The sequence below is a fragment of the Pseudophryne corroboree genome, chromosome 1, assembly GCF_028390025.1.
Source record: "Pseudophryne corroboree isolate aPseCor3 chromosome 1, aPseCor3.hap2, whole genome shotgun sequence".
NCBI classification, from domain to species: domain Eukaryota; kingdom Metazoa; phylum Chordata; class Amphibia; order Anura; family Myobatrachidae; genus Pseudophryne; species Pseudophryne corroboree.
The window spans coordinates 872,612,725-872,639,801 of record NC_086444.1 but is presented as its reverse complement, the minus strand read 5'-3'; the positions used below and the strand labels follow the sequence as shown (position 1 = coordinate 872,639,801).

Sequence of the window (27,077 nt, the reverse complement as noted above, 5' to 3'; positions counted from 1 at the left end):
TTTCTAGTAGACCGTAAAGGATGCTTGGGTCCACATTAGTACCATGGGGTATAGACGGGTCCAATAGGAGCCATTGGCACTTTAAGAGTTTGAGAGTGTGGGCTGGCTCTTCCCTCTATGCCCCTTCTACCAGACTCAGTCTACAAACTGTGCCCAAGGAGACGGACATCTTCGGGAGAAGGATTATACACAGATAGTGGCGAGATTCACACCAGCTCACACACAAGGCAAACCAAGCTAACTAGCTTGAACATCAGCAACAGCTGAACAGAATTACTTACCAAGTAACGAAACACTACTTACCAAGAACTAAGCAGTACTGAACAAAGTAACCAATGCAGAATCACAAAGCGCTGGACAGGCGCCCTGTATCCTCTACGGACTACGAGAAAAGGATTTACCGGTAGGTAATTAAAATCCTATTTTCTCTTACTTTCTAGTGGATGCTGGGGTCCACATTAGTACCATGGGGATGTACCAAAGCACCAGAATGGGAGGGAGAGCGTGGAGACTCCAGCAGAACTGATTGACCAAACTTCAAGTCTTCAGAGGACAAAGTATCGAACTTGTAAAACTTTGCAAACGTGTTTGACCCCCGACCAAGTAGCCGCTCGGCATAGTTGTAAAGTCGAGACACCACGGGCAGCCGCCCAGGAAGAACCCACCTTACGAGTATAGTGGGCCTTAACAGACGTAGGACACGGCAGGCCTGCCGAAGAATACGCATGCTGGATAGTGAACCTGATCCAGCAACAGATCATCTGCTTAGAAGCAGGACACCCAATTTTCTTGGGATCATACAGGACAAACAGAGTCTGATATTCTGTGACGAGCAAGCCTCTTCACATAGATTTTTAGAGCCCTTACAACATCCAAGGACTCAGTAGCAACTGGCACCACAATAGGTTGGTTGATATGAAATGCCGACACAACCTTCGGAAGGAACTGCGGATGTGTCCTGAGCTCCGCTCTATCTTCATGGAAGATCAAGTATGGGCTTTTACATGACAAAGCTCCCAACTTCGACAGAAGCTAAGGCCAACAAAGTGACAGCCTTACACATGAGAAACTTGACCTCAACCTCCTGTAGAGGCTAAAACCAGTCCGACTGGAGGAACTGCAACACCACGTTAAGATCCCAGGGCGCCGTAGGCGGCACAAAGGGAGGCTGGATGTGCAGAACTCCCTTCAATGAGGTCTGAACCTCAGGGAGGACAGCCAACTGTTTCTGGAAGAAAATGGATAGGGCCGAAACCTGGACCTTTACAGAACCTAATCTCAGGCCCATATCCACACCTGCTTAGAGGAAGAGGAGAAACCGTCCAAGTTGAAACTCCACCGTAGGAAACCTCTTGAATTCACACCAAGACACATATTTTTTCCAAATGCGATGGTAATGTTTAGACGTTACTCCTTTCCTAGCCTGTATCAGGGTAGGAATGAGTTTGTTCGGAATGCCCTTCCGAGCTAGTGTCTGGCGTTCAACCTCCATGCCGTCAAACGTAGCCGCGGTAAGTCTTGATAAGCGAACGGCCCCTGCAGCAGCAGGTCCTCCCGAAGAAGAAGAGGCATCGGCTCTTCTAGCAGTAGATCCGCGTACCAAGCCCTTCTTGGCCAGTCCGGAGCAATGAGGATTGCCTGAACTTTTGTTCTCCTTATGAGTTATAGAATGAGTAGAAGTGGAGGAAACGCATACACCGACTGGAATACCCACGGAGTCACTAGAGCGTCCACCGCCACGGCATGTGGGTCCCTCGACCTGGAACAATACCGCCGAAGCTTCTTGTTGAGATGAGAGGCCATCGTGTCTATTTGAGGTACACCCCAAAGAACTGTTACCTCCATGAACACCTCCAGATGGAGTCCCCACTCCACTGGATGGAGATCGTGTCTGCTGAGGAAGTCCGCTTCCCAGTTGACTACTCACGGAATGAAGATTGCTGACAGCACCAACGCATGTTTTTCTGCCCAGAGGATGATTCTTGTTACCTCTGATATTGCAGCTCTGCTCTTCGTTCCGCCCTGTCAGTTTAGGTAAGCCACTGGCCCTCATTCCGAGTTGTTCGCTCGCTAGCTGCTTTTAGCAGCATTGCACACGCTAAGCCGCCGCCCTCTGGGAGTGTATCTTAGCATAGCAGAATTACGAACGAAAGATTAGCAGAATTGCGAATAGAAATTTCTTAGCAGTTTCTGAGTAGCTCCAGACTTACTCCTACATTGCGATCAGTTCAGTCAGTTTCGTTCCTGGTTTGACGTCACAAACACACCCAGCGTTCGCCCAGACACTCCCCCATTTCTTCAGACACTCCAGCGTTTTTCCCAGAAACGCCAGCGTTTTTTCGCACACTCCCAGAAAACGGCCAGTTTCCGCCCAGAAACACCCACTTCCTGTCAATCACACTACTATCACCAGAACGATGAAAAATCCTCGTTATGCCGTGAGTAAAATACCTAACTTTTGTGTAAAATAACTAAGCGCATGCGCTCTGCGAACCTTGTAAGCGACTAATCGCAGTATAGCGAAAATCGGCAACGAGCAAACAACTCGGAATGACCCCCACTGTCGTTACATTGTGCGACTGCACTTGAATTGCCCGATTTCTCAGAAGATGGGCCGCTTGGAGAAGACCGTTGTAGACGGCTCTTAGTTCCAGAATGTTTATGGGCAGGCCAGCTTCCAGATTTGAACACCTTCTGAAGGTGAGGCAATTGCAGCGACCAGAGGAGTGAGATCCTTGCCTTTGGCGACAGACGTATTCTCTGGTGCATGTGTAGATGAGATCCCGACCACTTGTCCAGGAGATCCAGTTGGAAGGACCGAGCATGAAATCTCCCGTACTGCAGAGCCTCGTAAGAGGCCACCATCTTTCCCAGAAGGCGAATGCACTGATGAACTGACACGCGGGCTGGCTTCAGGACATCCCGGACCATTGTTTGTATCACCAACGCTTTTTCCTCTGGAAGAAACACCCTCTGCACTTCCGTGTCGAGGATCATTCCCAGAAATGACAACCTCCTGGTAGGTTCCAAATGTGATTTTGGAAGATTCAGGATCCAACCATGTTCCCTGAGAAGCTGGGTCGTGAGAGCTATGGACTGTAACAGCTTTTCCTTGGACGATGCCTTTATCAGCAGATCGTCCAGATATGGAATTATGTTCACCCCCTGTCTGCGGAGTAGAACCATCATTTCAGCCATCACCTAGGTGAATACCCTCGGTGCTGTGGAGGGGCCGAATGGCAGGGCCTGGAAGTGAAAATGACAGTCCACCAGTGCGAATCGGAGGTAAGCTTGTTGCGGAGGCCAAATCGGAATGTGGAGGTACGCATCCTTGATATCCAGGGATATCAGGAATTCCCCCACCTCCAGACCTAATATCACCGCCCTTAGAGACTCCATTTTGAACTTGAACTCCCTCAGAAAGGGGTTTAGTGATTTAAAGTTCAGAATGGGCCTGACCAAACCATCCGGATTCGGTACCACGAAAAGGTTTGAATAGTAACTCTTGTTTTGCATCTGGGAAGGAACTGGTACAATAACCTGTGCCACCACCAACTTCTGGATGGCTCCCTGTAGGGTAGCCCTGTCTGCCTGCAAAGCGGCAAGCCTGATTTGAAGAAAAGGTGAGGAAAGAGATCTTGAAACTCCAGCCGGTACCCCTAGGACAAAATATCTTGAACCCAGGGATCCAGGCCGGACGACACCCAGACGTGACTGAAATGTCTGAGTCTCGCCCCCACCGGCCCTACCTCCAGGCCGCGCGGCCCACCGTCATGCTGAGGACTTTGGTGTCCCTGAAGCAGGCTTCTGTTCCTGGGAACCTGCAGTAGCAGGTTTCTTGGATTTTGGTCGACCTCTTCTAAAGAAGGTGTTGGACGGTTTGGCCTTTCTTGTTTTAGCAACCCGAAAGGACTGTGATGTAGCCAAAGAAAAAGGTTTCTTCGTAGCAGGTGCAGCTGAGGGGAGAAAAGGTGACTTACCCGCTGTAGCCGTGGAGATCCACGCATCCAACGCTTCCCCAAAGAGAGCCTGACCTGTGTAGGGTAGGGTCTCCACACCTCTCCTGGATTCCGCGTCGGCAGACCACTGGCGCAGCCATAGGCCTTGGCGAGCTGAGACAGACATGGAAGAGATTTCTGCAGCCATTGAACCCAGGTCTTTCATGGATTCCACCATAAATCCTGCAGAATCCTGAATGTTACGTAAAAACAATTCAACGTCACTTTTATCCATTGTATCCAAATACTCAAGTAATGTGCCTGACCACTTTACTATAGCTTTGGAAATCCATGCACAGGCAATAAATAGTAGGACGAAGTATAGCCCCTGAAGCCGTGTATATGGATTTAAGCGTAGTATCAATTTTGCGATCAGCCGGATCCTTTAAGGCGGTAGATTCTGGAACAGGTAAAACCACATTTTTCGAGAGTCTGGATACAGACGCGTCCACTATGGGTGAGTTTTCCCATTTCTTTCTATCCTCCTCAGGGAAAGGGAAAGCAACCAGAACTCTTCTAGGGATCTGGAATTATTTCTCTGGGTTTTCCCATGCTTTTTCAAAAAAATCATTTAATTCTTTGGACGCAGGGAAGGTTAGCGAGGCTTTCTTATTATCAGTGAAGTAAGCCTCCTCAACCTGCTCAGGTGTTGTATCAGCAATATTCAACACATCCCTTATAGCCTCTATCATCAACTGCACCCCTTTAGCAAGAGATGCGGCCCCCCGCAGCACATCCCCATCACCGTCTGCCGTGTCAGAATCGGTATCTGTGTCATCTTGCATAATCTGGGCAAGAGCACGTTTGTGGGAACCTACAGAGGGGGGCCTTGAGGTAACAGAACCAGACCAAACTGCCATAGAGTTCTGTAAAACCTGAGTTGCAGATTCATTTTGTGCAACCCTAGTAGAAATCTGAGAAATCATAGATTTGATAGAGGATAACCATTCAGGCTCCCTTGCTGGTATCTGCGCTAAAACAGTGCAATTAGGGAGGCCAATCCCGGGATCGGGATCGGCGGGATCCCGGGATTTGGGCCCAAAAATGCCGGGATTGGAGCCTCCAATCCCGGGATTCAAGAGATTACAGTGCGCATGTGCGGGAGGGTGGGTGTAAGTAATATTACTTACTAACATTAGGCGGGCGGCAGCCATGGACAAGCTGAACGCGGCGGCACTTCAAATGTAGCACCGGCCGCCAGCCAATCAGAGCTAGCGGACCAGCAGCTAATCAGGGAAGCTGCCGCAGCAGCGGCAGCCAATCAGGAGCGACTGCTGCGGCCGCTTCCCTTGAAATGCCGCCGCGTTCAGTGTGTCCATGGCTGCAGCAGCCGCCCGCCTAATAGTAAGTGTTTTTACTTACACCCACCCTCCCTCCCTCCCTGCTACCAACCCTCCCGCGCCGCTACCTACACCCTCCCTCCCGCACCGCTACCTACACCCACACTCCCGCACGGCTACCTACACCCTCCCTACCTCCTGCACCGCTACCTACACCCTCCCTCCCCGCTACCTACACCCTCCCTCCAGCGCTGCTCCCTACAACCTTCACTGGTCCCTACTGGAATCCCGGGATTGACCGTTTTTCAATCCCGAATCCCGGGATTGAAAAAACTTCCCGGGATTGGCCTCCCTAAATGCAATCCTGATTACATGAAATGAGATCATCCTGAGAGGACATGTCCTCTGCAGCATATGACACAGAGTCCCTGAATATAGCTTAATGGAGACCACAGACACTCCACACACAGGGGAGAACAGACAGAGTTTCACCCCCAAGAATGGCAAGAGAGACACAGAGATTGGAGCCAACCCAAACACAGCGCTTTCAAGGTATAGGGAGACCCCAACCAGCGCTGACTGTGCACCTTAATAGGTTTCACAGTCTTTACACAGCCTCCCCCCCCTTCTACAACCCCTTGGTACCGTAAGAGATAGCTGGAGTTGCTCTGGAGGGACTGCTCTTCACTGACAGCATTTCTGCAGGCAGGAAAATGGCGCTGCACTATGTACCGCTGAGCCCCGGAGCGCATACCCTGTTGCTGCCATCTTCACACCGGCTCCCCGCTTGCTAGGGGGGCCGGTGACTCACTCGCCACTGATCTTCTGGCTCTGTAAGGGGGTGGCGGCATGCTGCCGGGGTGAGCAATCCTCTGTGGCGGGGAACGTTCTATCCCCTCAGGAGTTCAGTGTCCTGTCAGCGGAGATAGTGGCTCAGACCCCTTAGTCCCTCGATGCAGGGAGGCTGTTGCCAGCAGCCTCCCTGTAAAATAATAAACTCTAAAATAAACTTTTACTAAAGAAGCTCTGTAGAGCTCCCCTAGCTGTGACCAGCTCCTCCGGGCACATTTTCTAAACTGAGTCTGGTAGGAGGGGCATAGAGGGAGGAGCCAGCCCACACTCTCAACTCTTAAAGTGCCAATGGCCCCTAGTGGACCCGTCTATACCCCATGGTACTAATGTGGACCCCAGCATCCTCTAGGACGTAAGAGAAAGTTAATGGAGAAAAAGCAGCAAAGTTGAATGGGATAGTGTAGGGTAATACAGTAGTAGCTGACCTGTAGGATCACTTTGGTGTCCTGTGGAACCACTGTGACAATGCGAGATCCTCTTTCTACCTTGCGAACAGTCTCATCATTTGGGCTGGATGTGTTGTTAAGGAGTGCTTCCAGTGCTATAAAAAGAAGTGAGCAATGGAGGCTTAAGTGTTAGTTGTGTTTCACCAGAAGCTTCCTCTCTTACATGCCCCCACTCTCTCAGTGAGCAAACAGGGAGAGAAGCTCCTGTTACCTGTAAAACTAACTTACCACAAGCCAATCATGCCGGGTGCACAGACCGCGTGGGAAGAGAATGTTCATCTACCACATCAATTATTTTAACACATTCGAATCGGGAGCAGTGCAAACTTAGTGAAAGAGGGAATACTAAAGTAGAATTCCCTTTTCAATAGTAGATCAGCAATTAAGCTTACCTTTCAATGATGTCTCTCTCAGTAATATGCATCTGCAGGTATGGGAGTGGGTAGTTAGGAGTAAGAAACCATCATATATGGCAAATGATGTGATATTGGTAGCTACCTGTTATATATGGATCAGAGCAAACACATATTACATATATGAATAGCAACAGATTCAGAATGAAAAAAACAACAACAAGAAATAAAATAAAAAAACTTACCACCAAATTGTTAATAAACAAACGTGATCTGTCAGTGATACCCAACACAACTTCCTGCAATTGAAACATTAATATGTATTTGAAAACATTTCTTACTGGACGTATATTAAAATATTTGCATTATATACTAAATATATATGAATAACACATCAGTGTATAAAACACATTCAGAAATCAGATTTTTTTTTTTTTTTTTTAAAGAATACCTCTTATGGCCACAAGGTAACTACATCAGTTTGATGCTAGCTGTATTACTGAAAATGGGAAACTCAGAATTGCTGGAAACTGGTATCAGTAGATGCAGTTTGTATAACGGACTAGCAGGCAGTGTGCACTACTGAGCAGGGCCAAGAAAATATACAGTACTGGAATGGAGCATTGTATTATACTGGTGGGATGGTGGCAATCTGTAATATTAGACAAGAGGGGAGATAAGTAAATGTTTTGGGCATATTTTGGGTGATTTACAAAATAACATTTATCAAAGGTCAATGCTCAGGGAAAGTGCCACAAAAGCACCACTTTTCTCTGACGGATGAGAGACTAACATTAACCCATTCACCATAAAATAAAGGGGCACTGTTGTATACAATTATATCTACTGGGGCACTATTATGACACTAGACTTATACAGGGCACGATTATGAAGAAAAAAAAACTAAAACGTGGTTACTGTGTATCTGCTAAAAAAAATAAGAGCCCACTATGAACAAAAACCAATATAAACTAATCAATGTAAAAAAACAGCCTTGAAAGGGCAGAAAATATGACACAAAGCAAATAAAAATAGACACGCCCATCTCGGCTCCACCTGTACACTTTAAGATTACAGAGGGGAACATACAAGTTAGCAACTATGAACTACAGGCAACAGCTGCACTATAAACATAGGAAGAATGCAAACAGATTACTCAAGATAAAGAATTGCAGTTATGATGGTACAGTATGTGCCCCACCACCAGGGTTGACTAAGATTATCCCAGCAAAATAGGGGGAGGGGGCGCTGCAACGGGTATGGGTCATTAGGTCAACCACTATTGGTCGACATGGTCACTAGGTCTTTATTGTCATTAGGTCGACATGTAGTATGTCGACATGGAACAAAAAGGCGACATGAGTATTTTTACTTTTTTTTAATGTCGTTTTCTCCGTACAGTGACCGGGGAACCCCAATTAGTGCACCGTGTCCCCTCGCATGGCTCGCAAGCTTCGGGTAAGGTGCCTCGCTGCGCTCAGTACAGGTTACTATTCCCAATCGTAGTCCACGTGGATTGTAATGTATAAAAAAGTTCAAAAAATGAAGAACAAAAAGAAGTGAAAAACCCATGTCGACCTTTATCCATGTCGACCTAATGCATGTCGACCAATAGTGGTCGACCTAATGACCGTATCCCGCTGCAACGGTGCTCTCCCAGGCCTAGGACATTAAAATGTCTAGTTATGACTGATGAATACAACCTCCTGAGCTTACTCATATTCTGCAGAATATGAAAACACTACTTCAAACGTAAACATTCAGTGCTTGGGCACATAAAGATTTTGAAGAGGATGAGGAAGCAAGAAGAGGAAGAAGGAAGATTTTGAAAATTACATTTTTGAAGAGTACGAAGAGGATGAAGGAATATGGAAGAGGAAGATTTTGAAAATTAAGATTTTGAAGAGGGGGAAGATGAAGAAAAAGGAAGAATGAAGAGGGAAGATGAAGAGGAAGAAGGAAAAGGGAGGAGGAGGAAAAAGAAAGAGGAGGAAAAAGAAAGAGGAGGAAGACTTTTGAAAATAAAATTTTTGAAGAGTAGGAAGAGGATGAAGGAATATGGAAGAGGAAGATTTAGAAAATTAAGATTTGGAAGAGGAGGAAGAGGAAGAAGAGGAAGGAGGAAGAAGAAAGAAGAGTAAAGAAGCGAAAGAAAGAAGAGCAAGAAGGAAGAGAAAGATTTTGAAAATGAAGATTTTGGAAGAGTACGAAGAGGAAGAAGGAGGAAGAAGAGGAAGAGGGAAGAGGAAGGCGGCGCAAATTTTCCGTATATATTCTGTAATGAGATATCTTGGGGATGTCCTATTTATGTTTCATATACACCTTCTACACATAGCCTGAAGGTAATTTCTAAATTGTTCATGAAACAAAGTTTAATGTACACTGAACCATCATAAAGTAAAGTTGTCACGTTCAAAAAACAAGAGTTATGGTAGACTTACCATGGTTAATTATTTTTCCACGAGGTCCATAGGATCTACAGTCCTTACATTAAGTGTAGGTGGTAGGAGTTGACTGGGCACCAAACAGTTAAGCTTTTAGCTCCGAGAATGCTCCAGTCCTCCTTCTCGTATACCCCTGCCCCCGGCCTAGGGAAGCCAGTTTTGTTAACAAGCCCAAGGCAGGAGCAGGAATTCAAGAGAGAACGAAGACATGAACACACAAGACATACTCTCTCACATAGCAGAGGAGAGAACAGCAACAAGGAAAAAAACTAAAAATATTGCCCTCAAGACAGGTGCGTCAGGGTGGGCGCCCTGTGGCTCCTATGGACCTCGAAGAAAAAAAAAAAAGTTAACCATGGTAAGTCTACCATAACTCTTGTTTTCTTCATCAAGGTCCACAGTCCTAACATTGGGGATGTCCTAAAGCAGTTTCCCCTAAGGGTGGAGACACTCCTGAGTAGACAGGAGAATCCGATGCCCAAAGGGAGCATCCTCTGAGGAAAATGTATCAAAAGCATAAAACCTCAGGAACGTGTCAATAGAAGAACACGTAGCTGCTTTGCAGAGTTGTTCAGCAGTAGCGCCTCGGCGAGCCACCCATGAGGGACCTACTGAACGTGTAGAATGAACAGCGACTGTATCCTTAACACTGCGATCAGCTCAAATGTAAGCCTCTGCAATAGTTATGCGAAGCCACATGGACAGAGTTTGTTTACTAGCTGGCCAATCTTGCCTATGGAATCCATATAGGACAAATACAGAATCCATTTTCCTGATCAGTCTGGTACGTTCCACGTAAATCCTAAGTGAATTAACCACATCCAAAAAGGCCTCTCCAGCCGACAGTTCTGGGGACTGAAAGGCTGGAACCTCCGTATTTAGATGAAACCTGGACACCACCTTAGGAAGGTGACCCACCTTGGTCCAGAGAACTGTCCTATCTTGAAGGAAGATCAAAAACGAAGGATAGGAAAGCGGTCCCAAATCAGACACCCTTCTTGCAGAGGCAATAGCCAGGAGAAATAACACCTTTGCCGACAGCCACTTAGGGTCCACTGACTCTAAAAGCTCAAATGGGGAAGTCTTAAGAACTTGTAGGACCAGGGATAAATTACCATGGGGCCACTGGACGAACAAAGGGGGTATTCCTTGAAAAAGGTACGCATAGTGGAGTGATCTTGATTGTTAAAACCACACTGATAGTGCAGAAACCAGCACTTTCAGGGATTTCAGGGATGCTAGGCGAAGACCAAGGTTTAACCCTGCCTGCAGAAAGGCCAGTACCCTGGAGACCCTAAAGGCACAAGGGTCATAGCGCCTAAGTGCACACTACTGAAAATAAGCGTGCTGAAAATGTCTTACGAGCACGCAGCATTGTCTGTATCATTGCATCAGCCCAATGTTCTACAGCTTTAGCCACCCAGACTAAAGATAATGCTGGTATAGTAATAGCCCATATAAGGGAAAAAATAGATTTAAGTCCCACTTCAATCTTCCTATCTGTTGCATCCAAGGGAGGAAGCCAATGGTATAGGTAATGTGGAGGAGCGCATCAAGCGTGCCACATGAACATCCACCGAAGGGGAAATTTCCCATTTAGCACACTCTCCTTGTGGTAAAGGTTAACGAAATGCAGTCTCTTAGGTACCGGGAACTTCTTACTAGGAGCATTCCAAGCTTCCTGCATGAGTTCAGCATGATACTCAAGAGTGAGGGAACTCAGCCTTAATTACCTTCTGACGCTTAAACAAAGAATTTTTAGGCTCATGCTGTGTTTCTTCCTCCTTAAAAACCAAAACAGACTTAACTGCCCTCATCAGGGCTGTCACATCCATGAGAAAGGACGATCCTCCTCACCTGAGGAAGACCCAGCGAGAGAGGTGTCCAACTCTTCCTCTGAGGACTCCACAGAGTCTGACCGTTGTGTAGACTGTGAGGCTAACAAAGAGCGCTTATGCACCGTTCTGGTCCGAGGACGGTCTGCCTGCAACAACTGCTAAGAGGCAGCCGCCATGTGGTCTGAGTATGTAAATGGAATAACTCTTGGAGGATAGCCCGGGGCCTGCATTGAATGAGGCAATTGCTGCAGAACCCCCATATTAGGTGGCAAACCAGGAGGCGCCAAGCGGGACGCTATGCATGTTAACACCTTAGGCAAAAGAAGCCACCCAGGGTGGTTCCTGCTCAGGGGCTAGTTGAAGTAGCCACTGTGGGTTTGGCACATAGCATTTAATACACGAACCATCCTGCACAAGGTCCCGTGAAGAAAATGCTGCTGCCCAGGCTTTACATAAAACCAGCACAAGTGCATTATACTCTTTGTTACCTTTGGAAGACACTGTAACTGGATAACTAGAAGCTAAGCACACAAAATGTACAGCTTTAGCAACTGCAAATGTGACCACCTTCACAAAACAGAATAATTGTAAAGTACCAATGCCCTGAACACCTGTACTCAGGGCTTTTTAAAAAGAAAATTTATAGGGATAGACAGAACTGAAAGAAATGTAGACAGATAGCAGAGCTAGCACAAGTCACATACAATGCTGAAGTCAACTACTCACACCACAGTGGTAGGTAGGACTAGTGCATGTACAGAGCATCCAGAATGTATTCACAGCGCTTCACTTTTTCCACATTTTGTTATGTTACAGCCTTATTCCAAAATGGAATAAATTAATTTCTGTCCTGAAGATTCTACACACAATACCCCATAATGACAACATGAAAAAAGTTTTTTTTTGAGATTTATGCAAATTTATTCAAAATAAAAAAAAACCTAAGAAATCACATGTACATAAGTATTCACAGCCTTTGCTCAGTACATTGTTGATGCTCCTTTGGCAGCAATTAAAGCCTCAAGTCTTCTTGAATATGATGCCACAAGCTTGGCACTCCTATCTTTGGGCAGTTTCACCGATTCCTCTTTGTAGTACCTCTCAAGCTCCATCAGGTTGGATGGGAAGCGTCAGTGCACAGCCATTTTCAGATCTCTCCAGAGATGTTCAATCGGATTCAAGTCTTGGCTCTGGCTATGCCACTCAAGGACATTCACAGAGTTGCCCTGAAGCCACTCCTTTGATATCTTAGCTTTGTGCTTAGGGTCGTTGCCCTGCTGAAAGATGAACTGTCGCCCCAGTCGGACATCAAAAGCGCTCTAGAGCAGGTTTTCATCCGGGATGTCTCTGTACATTGCTGCATTCATCTTTCCCTCTATACTGAGTAGTTTCCCAGTTCCTGCCACTGAAAAACATCGCCACAGCATGATGCTGTCACCACCATGCTTAACTGAAGGATGGTATTGGTATGGTGATGAGCGGTGCCTGGTTCCCTCCAAACATGACGTCAGGCATTGACGCCAAAGAGTTCAATCTTTTGTCTCAATAGACCAGACAATTTTGTTTCTCATGGACTGAGAGTCCTTCAGGTGCATTTTGGCAAACTCCAGGTGGGCTGACATGTGCTTGTTACTAAGGAGTGGCTTCTGTCTGGCCATTTTACCATACAGGCCTGATTGGTAGATTGCTGCACAGATGGTTGTCCTTCTGGAATGTTCTCCTCTCTCCACAAAGGAATGCTGTAGCTCTGACAGAGTGACCTTTGGGTTCTTGGTCACCTCCGACTAGGGCACTTCTCCCCTGATCGCTCAGTTTAGACGGCCGCCCAGCTCTAGGAAGAGTCCTGGTGGTTCCGAACTTCTTCCATTTAAGGATTATGGAGGCCACTGTGCTCATTGGGACCTTCAAAGCAGCAGATTTTTCTGTACCCTTCCCCACGTTTGTGCCCTGAGACAATCCTACAGACGATTCTTTTGACTTCATGCTTGGTTTTTGCTCAGACATGCACTGTCAAGTGTGGGACTTTATATAGACAGGTGTGTGCCTTTCCAAATCATGTCCAATCAACTGAATTTACCACAGGTGGACTCCAATTAAGCTGTAGGAACATCTCAAGGATGATCAGTGGAAACAGGATGCACCTGAGCTCAATTTTGAGCTTCATGGCAAAGGCTGTGAATACTTATGTACATGTGATTTCTTAGTTTTTAAAAAAAATACATTTGCAAAAATCGAAGAAAAAAAAATTCATGTTGTCATTATGGGGTATTGGGGGTAATTCTGAGTTGATCGCAGCAGCAAGTTTGTTAGCAATTGGGCAAAACCATGTGCACTGCAGGGGGGGCAGATATAACATTTGCAGAGAGAGTAAGATTTGGGTGGGCTATTTTGTTTCTGTGCAGGGTAAATACTGGATGCTTTATTTTTACACTGCATTTTAGATTTCAGTTTGAACGCATCCCACCCAAATCTAACTCTCCCTGCACATGTTATATCTGCCCCTCCTGCAGTGCACATGGGGGGTAATTCCAAGTTGATCGCAGCAGGAAATTTTTTAGCAGTTGGGCAAAACCATGTGCACTGTAGGGGGGGCAGATATAACATTTGCAGAGAGAGTTAGATTTGGGTGGGTTATTTTGTTTCTGTGCAGGCTAAATACTGGCTGCTTTATTTTTACACTGCAATTTAGATTGCAGACTGAACACACCCCACCCAAATCTAACTCTCTCTGCACATGTTATATCTGCCCCCCCTGCAGTGCACATGGTTTTGCCCAATTGCTAACAAACTTGAAGCTGCGATCAACTCAGAATTACCCCCATGGTTTGCCCAACTGCTAACAAATTTGCTGCTGCGATCAACTCAGAATTAGGCCCATTGTGTGTAGAATTTTGGAGGACAAAAATTAATTTATTCCATTTTGGAATAAGGCTGTAACAAATACTTGCCTACCTGAACCTCCTGGACTTTCCTGATAATGTATGATTGCCATCACCTGTGGTGAGCTAGTTATTGATAAGAAAGGTATTTCACCACAGGTGATGGCAATTATACATTACCAGGAGAGTCCGGGAACAGAGCATTTTCTCCCTCATGGAGAGGGTCGGGTAGGCAAGTATGCTGTAACATAACAAAATGTGGAAAAAGTGACGTGCTGTGAATACTTTCCGGATGCACTGTATAACCCGGCCACTTTGGGGAAAGGTATACAAGGAGATAGACTCTTACAAGAGAAACATGTGGGGGAGGGGCAGCCCAGAAACGAGAATCCCAGCTGTGGAATCTGACTCTGAGCTGAGGAAGGCCGCTGGGAGAGTGCTTACCTCCCCTGGTGGTCTAGTGTAACCCATAGCCGCAGCCGGGGTTGCCATTATCGCTTGCGGTCCGTCTCTCAGGGACTGGAGGCATGGACAGCATGTATCACGGGTCCCACGAACGGGAACACGCCTTACCTTTTCCCTCATTCTCTGGCTGCAGTCCGGGGCCCTGGACGCTGTACTAGCGTGGTGACCAGTAAGGAACCCCACCGGAATGGTCAGTCCCTCAGCCTCACTGACGTTGCGGCACCAGCGCGGGATCAATGGAGCGGCAGCACTGGCGCTCAAACAGACTCCCAGCGCTTACTCAATCATGTATGCTTAGTAGAAAAAAAAACAACAACTTTTCTTTCAGTTGTGTGAACACTAAAACTGGATTCCCTAGGCTGGGGGCGGGGTATACTGTATGAAAAGGAGGACTAGAGCATCCTAGGAGCTAAAAATAGGATTTTAGTCCGTAGAGGATGAAGGGTCCATATTAGTACCATGGGGTATAGACGGGTCCACTAGGAGCTATTGGCACTTTAAGAGTTTATCAGTGTGGGCTGGCTTTACCCTCTATGCCCCTCCTACCAGACTCAGTCTGGAAAATGTGCCAGAGGAGACGACATACTTCGAGAGAAGGAAATACACAGATAGTGGCGAGATTCATACCAGCTCACACAACAAGGCAAATCCGACCAACATGTCGGAAAACTCAGCAACAGCTGAAACAGTACTGAATGAGTAAAGGACGCAGAACTTACCTAGGAACCAGGCAGTACTGAACCAAAGAACCACTGCAGGACATAGAAGCGCTGGGCGGGTGCCCAGCAACCTCTACGGACTACGAGAAAAGGATTTACCGGTAGGTAACCAAAATCCTATTTTCTCTTACGTCCTAGAGGATACTGGGGTCCACATTAGTACCATGGGGATGTACCAAAGCTCCCAGAACGGGAGGGAAAGCGCGCAGGCTCCTGCAGAACTGCTTCACCAAACTTGATGGCATTAGAGGCCAAAGTATCAAACTTGTAAAACTTAGCAAACGTATTCGATCCAGACCAAGTAGCTGCTTGGCAAAGCTGTACAGCCGAGACACCCCGGGCAGCTGCCCAGGAAGAACCCACCTTACGAGTAGAGTGGGCCTTAACAGATTTCAGACACGGCAATCCTGCCGTAGAATATGCATGCTGGATGGTGAACCTGATCCAGCGGGAAATCGACTGCTTAGAAGCAGGACACCCAATTTTCTTGGGATCATAGAGGACAAACTGAGTCAGATTTTCTGTGACGTGCCGTCCTCTTCACATAAATCTTCAAAGCCCTCACAACATTCAAGGCCTTTGAAGCAATTGAAGAGTCAGTCGCAACTGGCACAACAATAGGTTGGTTGATATGAAATGCCGACAACCTTAGGAAGGAACTGTTGACGAGTCCTGAGTTCCGTCCTATCTTCATGGAAGACCAGATAGGGACTTTTACAGGACAAAGCTCCCAATTCCGACACACGTCGAGCGGAAGCCAAGGCCAACAAAGTTACCGCCTTCCACGTGAGAAACTTGATTTCAGCCTCCTGTAGAGGCTCAAACCAATCCGATTGCAAGAACTGTAACACCACATCAAGATCCCAGGGTGCCATTGGCGCCACAAAGGGAGGATGGATGTGCAGAACCCCTTTCAAAAAGGTCTGAACCTCAGGGAGGACAGCCAACTGCTTCTGGAAGAAAATGGACAAAGCTGAGATTTGGACCTTGATGGAACCCAATCTCAGGTCCATATCCACACCTGCTTGCAGGAAAAGGAGAAAACGTCCAAGTTTAAACTCCACCACAGGAAATTTCTTGGATTCACACCAAGACACACATTTTTTCCAAATTCGACGGTAACGTTTAGACGTTACCCCCTTCCTAGCCTGTATCAGGGTAGGAATAACCTCGCTCGGAATACCCTTCCGAGCTAAGATCTGGCGCTCAACCGCCATGCTGTCAAACGTAGCCGTGGTAAGTCTTGAAGCGAACGGCCCCTGCAGTAGAAGATCCTCCCGAAGAGGTAGGGGCCTTGGATCTTCCAGCAGTAGATCCAGCAGATCCGCGTACCAAGCCCTCCTTGGCCAGTCTGGAGCAATGAGGATTGCCAGAACCTTTGTTCTTTTTACAAGTTGGAATTAGAGGAAGTGGAGGGAATACATACACTGACGTGAACACCCACGGCGTTACTAGTGCGTCCACCGCCACTGCTTGTGGGTCCCTCGACCTGGAACAGTACCTCCGCAGCTTCTTGTTGAGGAACCCCCCACCAACCGGTTACCTCCTCGAACACCTCCAGGTGGAGGCCCCACTACCCTGGATGGAGATCGTGTCTGCTGAGGAAGTCTGCTTCCCAGTTGTCTACTCCCGGAATGAAGATTGCTGACATCGCTACAGCGTACCTTTCTGCCCAGAGGAGGATTTTTGTCACCTCTGACATTGCAGCCCTGCTCTTCGTTCCGCCTTGTCGGTTTATGTAGGCCACTGTGGTCACGTTGTCCGACTGCAACTGAACAGCCCGACCCTGTAGAAGGTGTGTGTTTGAAAAAGGCCATTGTATACGGCTCTTAGCTCCAGAATGTTTATCGAAAGAAGGGACTCCTGACCCGAGCATCTTCCTTGGACGACTGTCCCCAACCACTTAGACTAGCATCCACGGTTAGAAGGATCCAGTCCTGAACTCCGAACCTTCGGCCCTCCAGAAGGTGTGGTAGTTGTAGCCACCAGAGGAGCGAAATCCTGGCTTTCGGAGACAGACGTATCCTCTGGTGCATGTGTAGGTGAGATCCCGACCACTGGTCCAAGAGATCCAGTTGAAAGGATCGAGCATGAAACCTTCCGTACTGCAGAGCCTCGTAGGAGGCAACCATCTTCCCCAGAAGGCGGATGCACTGATGAACCGACATCCTGGCAGGCTTCAAGACATCCCGGACCATGGTTTGAATCACCAATGCTTCCTCCACCGATAGAAACACCCTCTGCACCTCCGTGTCGAGGATCATCCCCAGGAAAGACAGCCTCCTTGTCGGCTCCAGATGAGACTTTGGAAGGTTCAGAATCCAACCGTACTTCTTGAGCAGATGCGTCGTGAGAGCAATGGATCTTAACAACTTCTCCTTGGACGACGCCTTGATCAGCAGATCGTCCAGATATGGAATTATGTTCACCCCCTGCTTGCGGAGGAGAACCATCATCTCTGCCATCACCTTGGTGAAGACCCTCGGTGCCGTGGAGAGACCGAATGGCAGCGCCTGAAACTGATAGTGATCGTCTAACAGTGCAAACCTGAGATAAGCCTGATGCGGCGACCAAATGGGAATGTGGAGGTACGCATCCTTGATGTTCAGGGACACCAGGAACTCCGTCAGTCCTGAGATAACTGCTCTCAGAGACTCCATCTTGAATTTGAAGTCCCTGAGATAAGGGTTCAAAGATTTCAAGTTCAGAATTGGCCTTACTGAACCATCTGGCTTCGGTACCACAAAAAGGTTCGAATAGTAACTCTTGTTCAACTGATGAGGTGGAACTGGAACAATGACCTCGGACACTATCAATTTTCGGATAGCGTCCAGTAGAATAGCTCTGTCTGCCGGCAAAGCCGGCAAGCCTGATTTGAAGAATCGGTGAGGTGGGAGAGTTTGAAACTCAACCCTGTACCCCCGGGACACAATATCCTGTATCCAGGGGTCTAGGCCAGACGACACACAGACGTGGCTGAAATGCCGGAGTCTTGCTCCTAGCTGACCTTCCTCCAGGCTTTGCGGTCCACCGTCATGCTGAGGACTTTGAGGTACCAGAAGCAGGCTTTTTGGATTTGGCACGACCACCTCTAAAGAAGGTGTGAGAGGGCTTGTTCTTTCTAGGCCTAGAGGGCCAAAAGGACTGTGACGTGTTGGGAGTAAAAGGCTTCTTCGTAGTCGGTGCAGCTGAGGGGAGAAAAGGAGACTTACCCGTGGTAGCCGTGGCATTCCACGCATCCAGCACCTCCCCAAACAGAGCCTGACCTGTATAGGGTAGGCTCTCCACACTTTTCCTGTATTCCGCGTCCGCAGACCATTGGTGCAGCCAGAGACCCCTGCGAGCCGAGAAGGACATGGAGGAGATCCCCGCAGCCATGGAACCCTCATCCTTCATGGATTCTACCAGGAACACTGCAGAATCCTGTATGTTACGTAAAAATAAATCAACATCACCTTTATCCAACATAGTCAAGTCCTCCTGCAGAGTGATTGACCACTTTGCTCTAGCTTTTGAAATCCATGCACAGGCAATAGTAGGCCGCAGTATAGCCCCTGAAGCCATGTATATGGATTTGAGCGTAGCAGCCACTTCGCGATCTGCCGGGTCTTTCAATGCGTTAGATCCTGGGACTGGTAAAACCACCTGTTTTGACAGCCTAGAGACAGAGGCGTCAACTATAGGCGGGGACTCCCATTTTTTTTTTTATCATCTTCCGGGAAGGGAAAAGCAACCAGAACCCTTTTAGGGATCTGGAATTTTTTCTCTGGGTTTTCCCAGGCTTTTTCAAATATAGCATTTAATTACTTAGATGCCGGGAAGGTGAGAGGGGCTTTCTTACTGTCTGTAAAAAAGGCCTCCTCAACCTGCTCAGGAGGTGTGTCAGAAATATGTAACACATCCCGCATGGCCTCAATCATCAACTGCACCCCCTTAGCAAGTGATGCCATCCCCCTCGACACATCTCCATCACCGTCTGCTGTGTCAGAATCAGTATCCGTGTCTTCCTGCATAATCTGGGCAAGAGTACGTTTGTGAGAATGTACCGCAGGGGGCCCCGAGGGAGCAGTATCGGACCATACTGCCATTGACGACTGTAATACCTGAGTAGCATGCTCAGTCCTTGCACCCCGTTCAGAAATCTGAGAAATAGCCCCCCTAAGAGAAGTTAACCACTCCGGTTCTCTAGCTGGGATCTGCGCTACAACAGTGCAATCCTGATTACATGGGATGGGATCTTTCTGAGAAGATAAATCCTCTGCAGCATATGAGACAGAGTCTCTAGACATGTTTGCTTGTACACCCCACATACACACAGGGTACAGGGCAGACAGTTTCCCCCCCAAGAATGGCAGAGAGACACAGAGATTGGAGCCAACCCACACACAGCACTATATAGGTATAGGGAGACCCCTAACCAGCGATGACTGTGTCCCTTAATAGGTGACACAGTCTTTATACAGCCTCCCCTCCCTTCTACAACCCCCTGGTACCGTACAGATAGCTGGAGGGACTGCTCTTCCACTGGCAGCGAGTCTGCAGGCAGGAAAATGGCGCTGGACACTGCTGGGTTCGCTCTGAGGAGAAGCTCCGACCCTTTAATGGCGCTGTCTTCCCGCTCTTCCTAGATTATACTGGCCTGAGGATTTTGTACTGGCTGAGATCCGCGGACCCCATGACAGGCTTTCTGGTCAGTTTAGGGTTAAGGCGCTGGCTCAGGGCGCCCCTCACAGCACTGCACCTAAGTACCGCTGAGCTCCCCGGAGCGCAGTTAGTACTGCGCTCCTACCCTGTAATCGTCATCTTCATATCGGCTCCCTGCTTGTTAGGGAGCCGATGACTCACTCGCCACACTTCAGCTCTATAAGGGGGAGGCAGCATGCTGCCGGGGTAAGCATTCCCCTGCGTCGGGGAGCGGTCTATCCCCTCTGGAGCTCAGTGTCCAGTCAGCAGAGACAGTGGCTCAGACCCCTCAGGGCGGACACTGCCCCCCCCCCCCCCCCCCCAGTCTCTCGATGCAGGGAGGCTGTTGCCAGCAGCCTCCCTGTAAACAAACAAACTCTAAAATAAACTTTTCTAAAGAAGCTCTGTAGAGCTCCCCTAGCTGTGACCGGCTCCTCCGGGCACATTTTCTAAACTGGGTCCGGTAGGAGGGGCATAGAGGGAGGAGCCAGCCCACACTGTTAAACTGTTAAAGTGCCAATGGCTCCTAGTGGACCAGTCTATACCCCATGGTACTAATATGGACCCCAGCATCCTCTAGGACGTAAGAGAAAGCTTAACTGTGTGGTGCACAGTCAACTCCTACCACCTACACCTCAGTGTAAGGACTGTGGATCAATATGGAACCAGATGAAGAAAGTTTGGCTTTCAGAATATTTTAGAATAATTTTATCTTATTTTCAGATGTGGAAATCTCAATCTGTAATACTTTTGATATTGTGCCGCTTTAATGAAGAGCTGCAATACCTCTCCATCTATTGTTGTTATCGCAGTCTGAATACAAGGCTGCTGAAACTTAACATCTTGAGCCATACCATCCTTCCAGGGCTCTAGGACAGGTGATGGCGTCTCTGAAAGGAAAGAAAAAAAAATACCACGGTGACAAAAGGATTAATTAATGAAAAATACACAAAAGTAACACATTATTGAATCAAACTAGAGTTGAAGTGCACAGATAAATGTTACAGGAATATTGCTGCACATGAGATTTCTGTGTCAGCACAGGACTCCAGAGAGGTAATTATAATGTATGGGTGACTTTTTTCAGGCTATACCCAACTCTGAGGAAATGCCTCCCATGAATTTCTTCTAGTCTTCAAACCTTCAAGCATTTACTGAAAACTCACCTCTTCAGGGAAGCCCCAATACAGATTCTACACAGTCCACACATACAGTAAGTTATATTACATGTTTACTTTCTACACTCACATGTACCACATCCCACATTTAACTACATATTTTCTCCTATACCCAGTGACACCAGGTCAACATTGCTGTGTGACTGGATCATAAAGCTCACCAAGAACCTCTGCAATCTAACTGGACCAATTTGCAATATGCTGCACTTATCCTTGTGTACCTATGCTTATTTCCTTATACATTGTACGCTGGCGAGCAGGGCACTCTTACCTATTTGTCTGTCTGTAATCTATTACTGCTCTTGTACTGTTTTTGTTACCAATTCTAAAGCAGAATGGAATGTGCTGGCACTACATAAGTAATTGTTAATACATAAAATATGATTTACTTATTGTACAGTATAGGAGCACACATGGATTGACAAATGCACCACACATGACAACTCGAGTCTGTCAGAACTGGCATAGAACACAAACTTAGTAAAAAAAAAATAACCTGAGCTTAATTAATTACAGCCATAGTTACTTCAATGCTTCTACATATATGAAATATTTAAAGGTACAAACACTTTTTAGTGTTGTAATCCTTCTATTAATTACAGTGCATGAAGTAATAGGTAGTTCACTTCTGACAGTACTATACAGGAGAAATAATTCACTCTTATAACAACAGTAAAGCTTTGCATTCACAAGCCCAAAAATGACTATCCGGGCATTAGTTTAGGACATTTAACTTTGCTTATGGTTTACTCTTCTTAATCTTCTTTTTGCTGGTATTTACGGATTTCATAAGGTTGAGCATAAACTGACATAATACATTGGGGCAGATGTATTAACCTGGAGAAGGCATAAGGAAGTGATAAACCAGTGATATGTGCAAGGTGATAAATGCACCAGCCAATCAGCTCCAATATGTAAATTAACAGTTAGGAGCTGATTGGCTGGTGGGTTTATCACCTTGCACATATCACTGGTTTATCACTTCCTTATACCTTCTCCAAATTAATACATCTGCCCCAGAGTTTCTATCTGTCCAAAGAACTAACTTTTCAGGTACTCACCCCAATGATACTTCCAGATTTGTCCATTTGCTGTCTGCAGGGCACATGTTTTGGAGTTTGCGCTATAGCAGATACTGATCACCTCCCCATTAATTGGCACACCATGTCTGCATTTAAGAAAAATAAAAAGAGACAGAAATAAGAAACATTTACGTGGTATTTGCCTATATTGTTTCTGAGATGATATTGTGCTTTATAAACAAATAGAGAGAAACAGAAAGACAGACTTGCATGGAGAACTCCAATTGTAAATACGTAATTGTTTCTAAAACATAACTTTTATTACTTTCAATAAAAAAAAATCTATTACCAATATCCATTGGTTTATTAGGCTTTCTATGCTGTCATTTTTCAAAATAAATATTGACAGATAATTGTCATATAGTTTATATGGTTCTGAATAAATACATGATAGTAGAGTAAAAGTAAGCAAAGTAATTAATGGGATCTCTCAGTCCATCTATTTGTCCTAATTTATTAGGTTATACACAAGGATCTTGTGCAAAATCACCCACTCCATTTTCTGTATCATATTGTGTTTACAATGTAAGTTTTGGTCAGTAAGACAACTGTAAAATAAAGAATATAAAGTCCCATAAGTCCCATATTCTTCTCCTTTAGGGGTTGCAGATGTAGGGATATCTCAAAGTCACTCAACAAAAGGGATTGAATGCCCAGTTGCATAAAAGGCCCCTCTGCAGAGGGGGCAATGACCAATTTAATGACCAAAATTAACTGTTACACTCATCTAGGACATGCCAGGTATCCACACATTCTAGCAAGAGATTGACTTAAATACTTAGTACTAGCAAAATGATCTAGAAGAAGCATAAACTGCTCCACATCCAAGGAGTGACAGATTCCCTGACGGTGCCAGAGGCGAGTCACAAGAATGGCACCGCAACCGCTAGCTCCAGGAAGCTGTAAAAACTAAAGTCTACCTTATGACAGAATAAGGGAACTGTGCGAAGGTGTATCCGGCCTATAGATCTACACTAAAAAGGTCTACAGTCAATAGGTAGACCACTAATGATCGACTTGCATTAGGTCGACAGGGTCAAAATATCAACATGTAAAAAGGTAGACAGTTCAAAAGGTCGACATGACAATGGTCGACACAAGTTGTTTTTGTTTTTGGGCAGGGTTTCAACTTTTTCCTACTTTACCATCCACACTGACTACGATTGGGAATAGTTACCTTGGGCAAGCCATGCGAGGGGACGCGGTACACTAATGGGTGTATAACCTGCACCCAATAGTGCAACCACTGGGGCACTCGAAACACCCTACCATAAGTGGATGTGCATGAAGGCAGGTCAGCATCTCTCAAGAAGTGTACAGCCAAGCCCCACGGTATAGACAGAAATAACAGCAATCTCGAGGAGGTAGCCAGATATCTCCTTCAGAATGTTCAAGACAACTTCAGGGAATATAAAATAGTATCTTGACCACAACTTTAAGAAGGGGAGGAAAAGCTCTGCAATCTAAGCATAGGATAGGATAAACCAGGTAGGATTTTCCAGACCTGGGAAATCGCTAATCACCAAAAGTACTGGAATAATGGTACTGTAAGGTTGGAAAATTACTACTTTGGGCTGCACCCGAATGGATAAAGATAAGGCAAAACTGGTCAGCTTAACACAAAGGCTGTTCCCAAGAGACCAGAAACTGTAATCATCAGGTACTAGCACAGCTCATACTGGACGGAAAGCGAAACCCCCATTTGTAACTCAAACACTACCACTGGGAATGGCTACACACTAGCCCTGCCTGCCTGTGGAGCGACACAAGTAGTCAGAGGGTGAATCATTTTTCCACAGTTTATTTAAGCTGGTAATTTGGCACAGATAACACCACAAAGAAAGGGGACTTAGATCCTGCTGTGGAAGTCTGCAATAAGTCTGGAGGCCCTAATGACTATAAAGGCACACTACAGCAGGTAGAGGAGCCCCCATGGCACTGAAGATATGCTGTAGCCCTCCTGCTATTTTCTAGTTGTTGTATGCAGGACCTGATTGCTCTGTACCATCCGTACTTGCATTTTTATTTGCCCTCCTATAAACTGTCTGCCACTTTTAAGTGATAAATGGGGTTTTCAGCAATCCCACAATAGATATACACATATATGTTTTAAGACATCAGAGCTGAATAAACAAAATGAGAAAAAGTGCACTACTTACTGGAGATTAACAAACTGATCATCTCCCACAGGAACTGTGATGTGGTGAATGGTGGATTGAGAAGAACACTCCCCTTGGCTTACAACCAATAAAGTATCATCCTGCACACATGTGAGATGGCGAAAGTAAAGTGGTTGTCTGTTGCTTGACGGGGCTTGAAATCTGCAAATGACGGGAGAAAAAAAAAGTAATGCACAAAGCACAAGATGTTACATTATAATATACATTTTATATTTATTGGAAAACATGTCAGAGTATGTTTACACAATGTAAATAAAGTGAAAATAAGATTTTACTTACCGGTAAATCTATTTCTCGTAGTCCGTAGAGGATGCTGGGGACTCCGTAAGGACCATGGGGATAGATGGGCTCCGCAGGAGACATGGGCACTTTAAGAAAGAATTTAGTTCCTGGTGTGCACTGGCTCCTCCCTCTATGCCCCTCCTCCAGACCTCAGTTAGAGAAACTGTGCCAAGAGAAGATGGACAGTACAAGGAAAGGATTTTGTTAATCCAAGGGCAAGATTCATACCAGCCACACCAATCACACCGTATAACTTGTGATAACTACCCAGTTAACAGTATGAAAACAACATATCATCAGTGCAAGACCGATGCAACTATAACGTAACTCTTATGTAAGCAATAACTATATACAAGTCTTGCAGAAGTCCGCACTTGGGACTGGCGCCCAGCATCCTCTACGGACTACGAGAAATAATTTACCGGTAAGTAAAATCTTATTTTCTCTAACGTCCTAGAGGATGCTGGGGACTCCGTAAGGACCATGGGGATTATACCAAAGCTCCCAAATGGGAGGGAGAGTGCGGATGACTCTGCAGCACCGATTGAGCAAACATGAGGTCCGCCTCAGTCAGGGTATCAAACCTATAGAATTTTGCAAAAGTGTTTGAACCCGACCAAGTAGCAGCTCGACACAGCTGTAGTGCCGAGACCCCCCGGGCAGCCGCAAAAGAAGAGCCCACCTTCCTAGTGGAATGGGCCTTGACCGATTTTGGTAACGGCAATCCAGCCGTAGAATGTGCTTGCTGAATCGTGTTACAAATCCAGCGAGCAATAGTTTGCTTTGAAGCAGGGGCACCAATCTTGTTGGATGCATACAGGACAAACAGCGCTTCAGTTTTCCTGACTCTAGCCGTTCTGGCCACGTAAATTTTTAAAGCCCTGACCACATCAGTAACTCGGAATCCTCCAAGTCACGTGTAGCCACAGGCACCACAATAGGTTGGTTCATATGAAAAGATGATACCACTTTCGGCAGAAATTGCGAACGGGTCCGCAATTCTGCTCTATCCATATGGAAAACCAGATAGGGGCTTTTATGTGACAAAGCCGCTAATTCTGACACACGTCTAGCCGAAGCCAAGGCTAATAACATGACCACCTTCCACGTGAGATATTTTAACTCCGCCGTTTTAAGTGGTTCAAACCAGTGTGACTTTAGGAAACTTAACACCACGTTAAGATCCCAAGGTGCCACCGGAGGCACAAAAGGAGGCTGAATACGCAGCACTCCTTTTACAAACGTCTGAACTTCTGGTAGAGAAGCCAACTCTTTTTTGAAAGAAAATGGATAGGGCCGAAATCTGAACCTTAATGGAGCCTAAGTTTTAGGCCGAAATTCACTCCAGTTTGTAGGAAGTGAAGGAAACGGCCCAGATGGAATTCTTCCGTAGGAGCATTCCTGGCCTCACACCAAGAAACATATTTTCGCCATATACGGTGATAATGTTAAGATGTCACGTCCTTCCTAGCCTTTATCAGCGTAGTAATGACCTCATCCGGAATGCCTTTTTCCGCTAGGATCCGGCGTTCAACCGCCATGCCGTCAAACGCAGCCGCGGTAAGTCTTGGAACAGACATGGGCCCTGTTGCAACAGGTCCTGCCTTAGAGGAAGAGGCCACGGATTTTCTGTAAGCATTTCCTGCAGATCCGGATACCAGATCCTTCGTGGCCAATCTGGAACAATGAGGATTGTTCTCACTCCTCCTTTTTCTTATTATTCTCAACCCTTGGGTATGAGAGGAAGAGGAGGAAATACATAGACTGACTGGAACAACCACGGTGTCACTAGGGCGTCTACCACTACTGCCTGAGGGTCTCTTGACCAGGTGCAGCTTTTTGTTGAGGCGGGACGCCATCCTGTCTATCTGTGGCAGTCCCCACCGAAATGCAATCTGTGTGAAGACTTCCTGATGAAGTCTCCACTCTCCAGGACGTATGTCTGGTGAGGAAGTCTGCTTCCCAGTTGTTCACTTCCGGAATGAACACTGTTGACAGTGCTCTTACATGATTCTCCGCCCAGCGAAGAATTCTGGTGGCTTTCGCCATCGCCACTCTGCTCCTTGTGCCGCCTTGGCGGTTTACATGAGCTACTGCGGTGACATTAGTCTGACTGGATCAGAACCGGTTGGTCTCGAAGAAAGGTCTCCGCTTGACGTAGGGCGTTGTATATGGCCCTTAGTTCCAATATGTTGATGTGAAGACAAGTCTCTTGACTTGACCAAAGACCTTGGAAATTTCTTCCCTGTGTGACTGCTCCCCAGCCTCGGAGGCTCGCGTCCGTGGTCACCAGGATCTAGTCCTGAATGCCGAATCTGCGGCCCTCTAGAAGGTGAGCACTCTGCAGCCACCACAGGAGAGATACCCTGGCCCTGGGGGATAGGGTGATCAACTGATG

The 27,077-nt window shown here is 46.6% G+C and overlaps 1 protein-coding gene across 4 annotated transcripts in view; it reads right to left on the bottom strand.

Moving 5' to 3' along the window:
* Positions 1–27,077, bottom strand: part of ELP1 (elongator acetyltransferase complex subunit 1) — a 291,962-nt gene that overhangs the window by 113,697 nt on the left and 151,188 nt on the right. For all 4 annotated transcript variants that reach the window (XM_063920051.1, XM_063920050.1, XM_063920054.1 and 1 more), the window contains 6 exons: positions 24,377–24,538; positions 22,197–22,303; positions 20,744–20,847; positions 7,175–7,228; positions 6,969–7,074; positions 6,556–6,671 (listed from right to left, as the gene is read on the bottom strand). In XM_063920051.1, the coding sequence (XP_063776121.1) occupies positions 6,556–6,671; positions 6,969–7,074; positions 7,175–7,228; positions 20,744–20,847; positions 22,197–22,303; positions 24,377–24,538 (649 nt within the window). The remainder of the gene's footprint in view (positions 1–6,555; positions 6,672–6,968; positions 7,075–7,174; positions 7,229–20,743; positions 20,848–22,196; positions 22,304–24,376; positions 24,539–27,077) is intronic.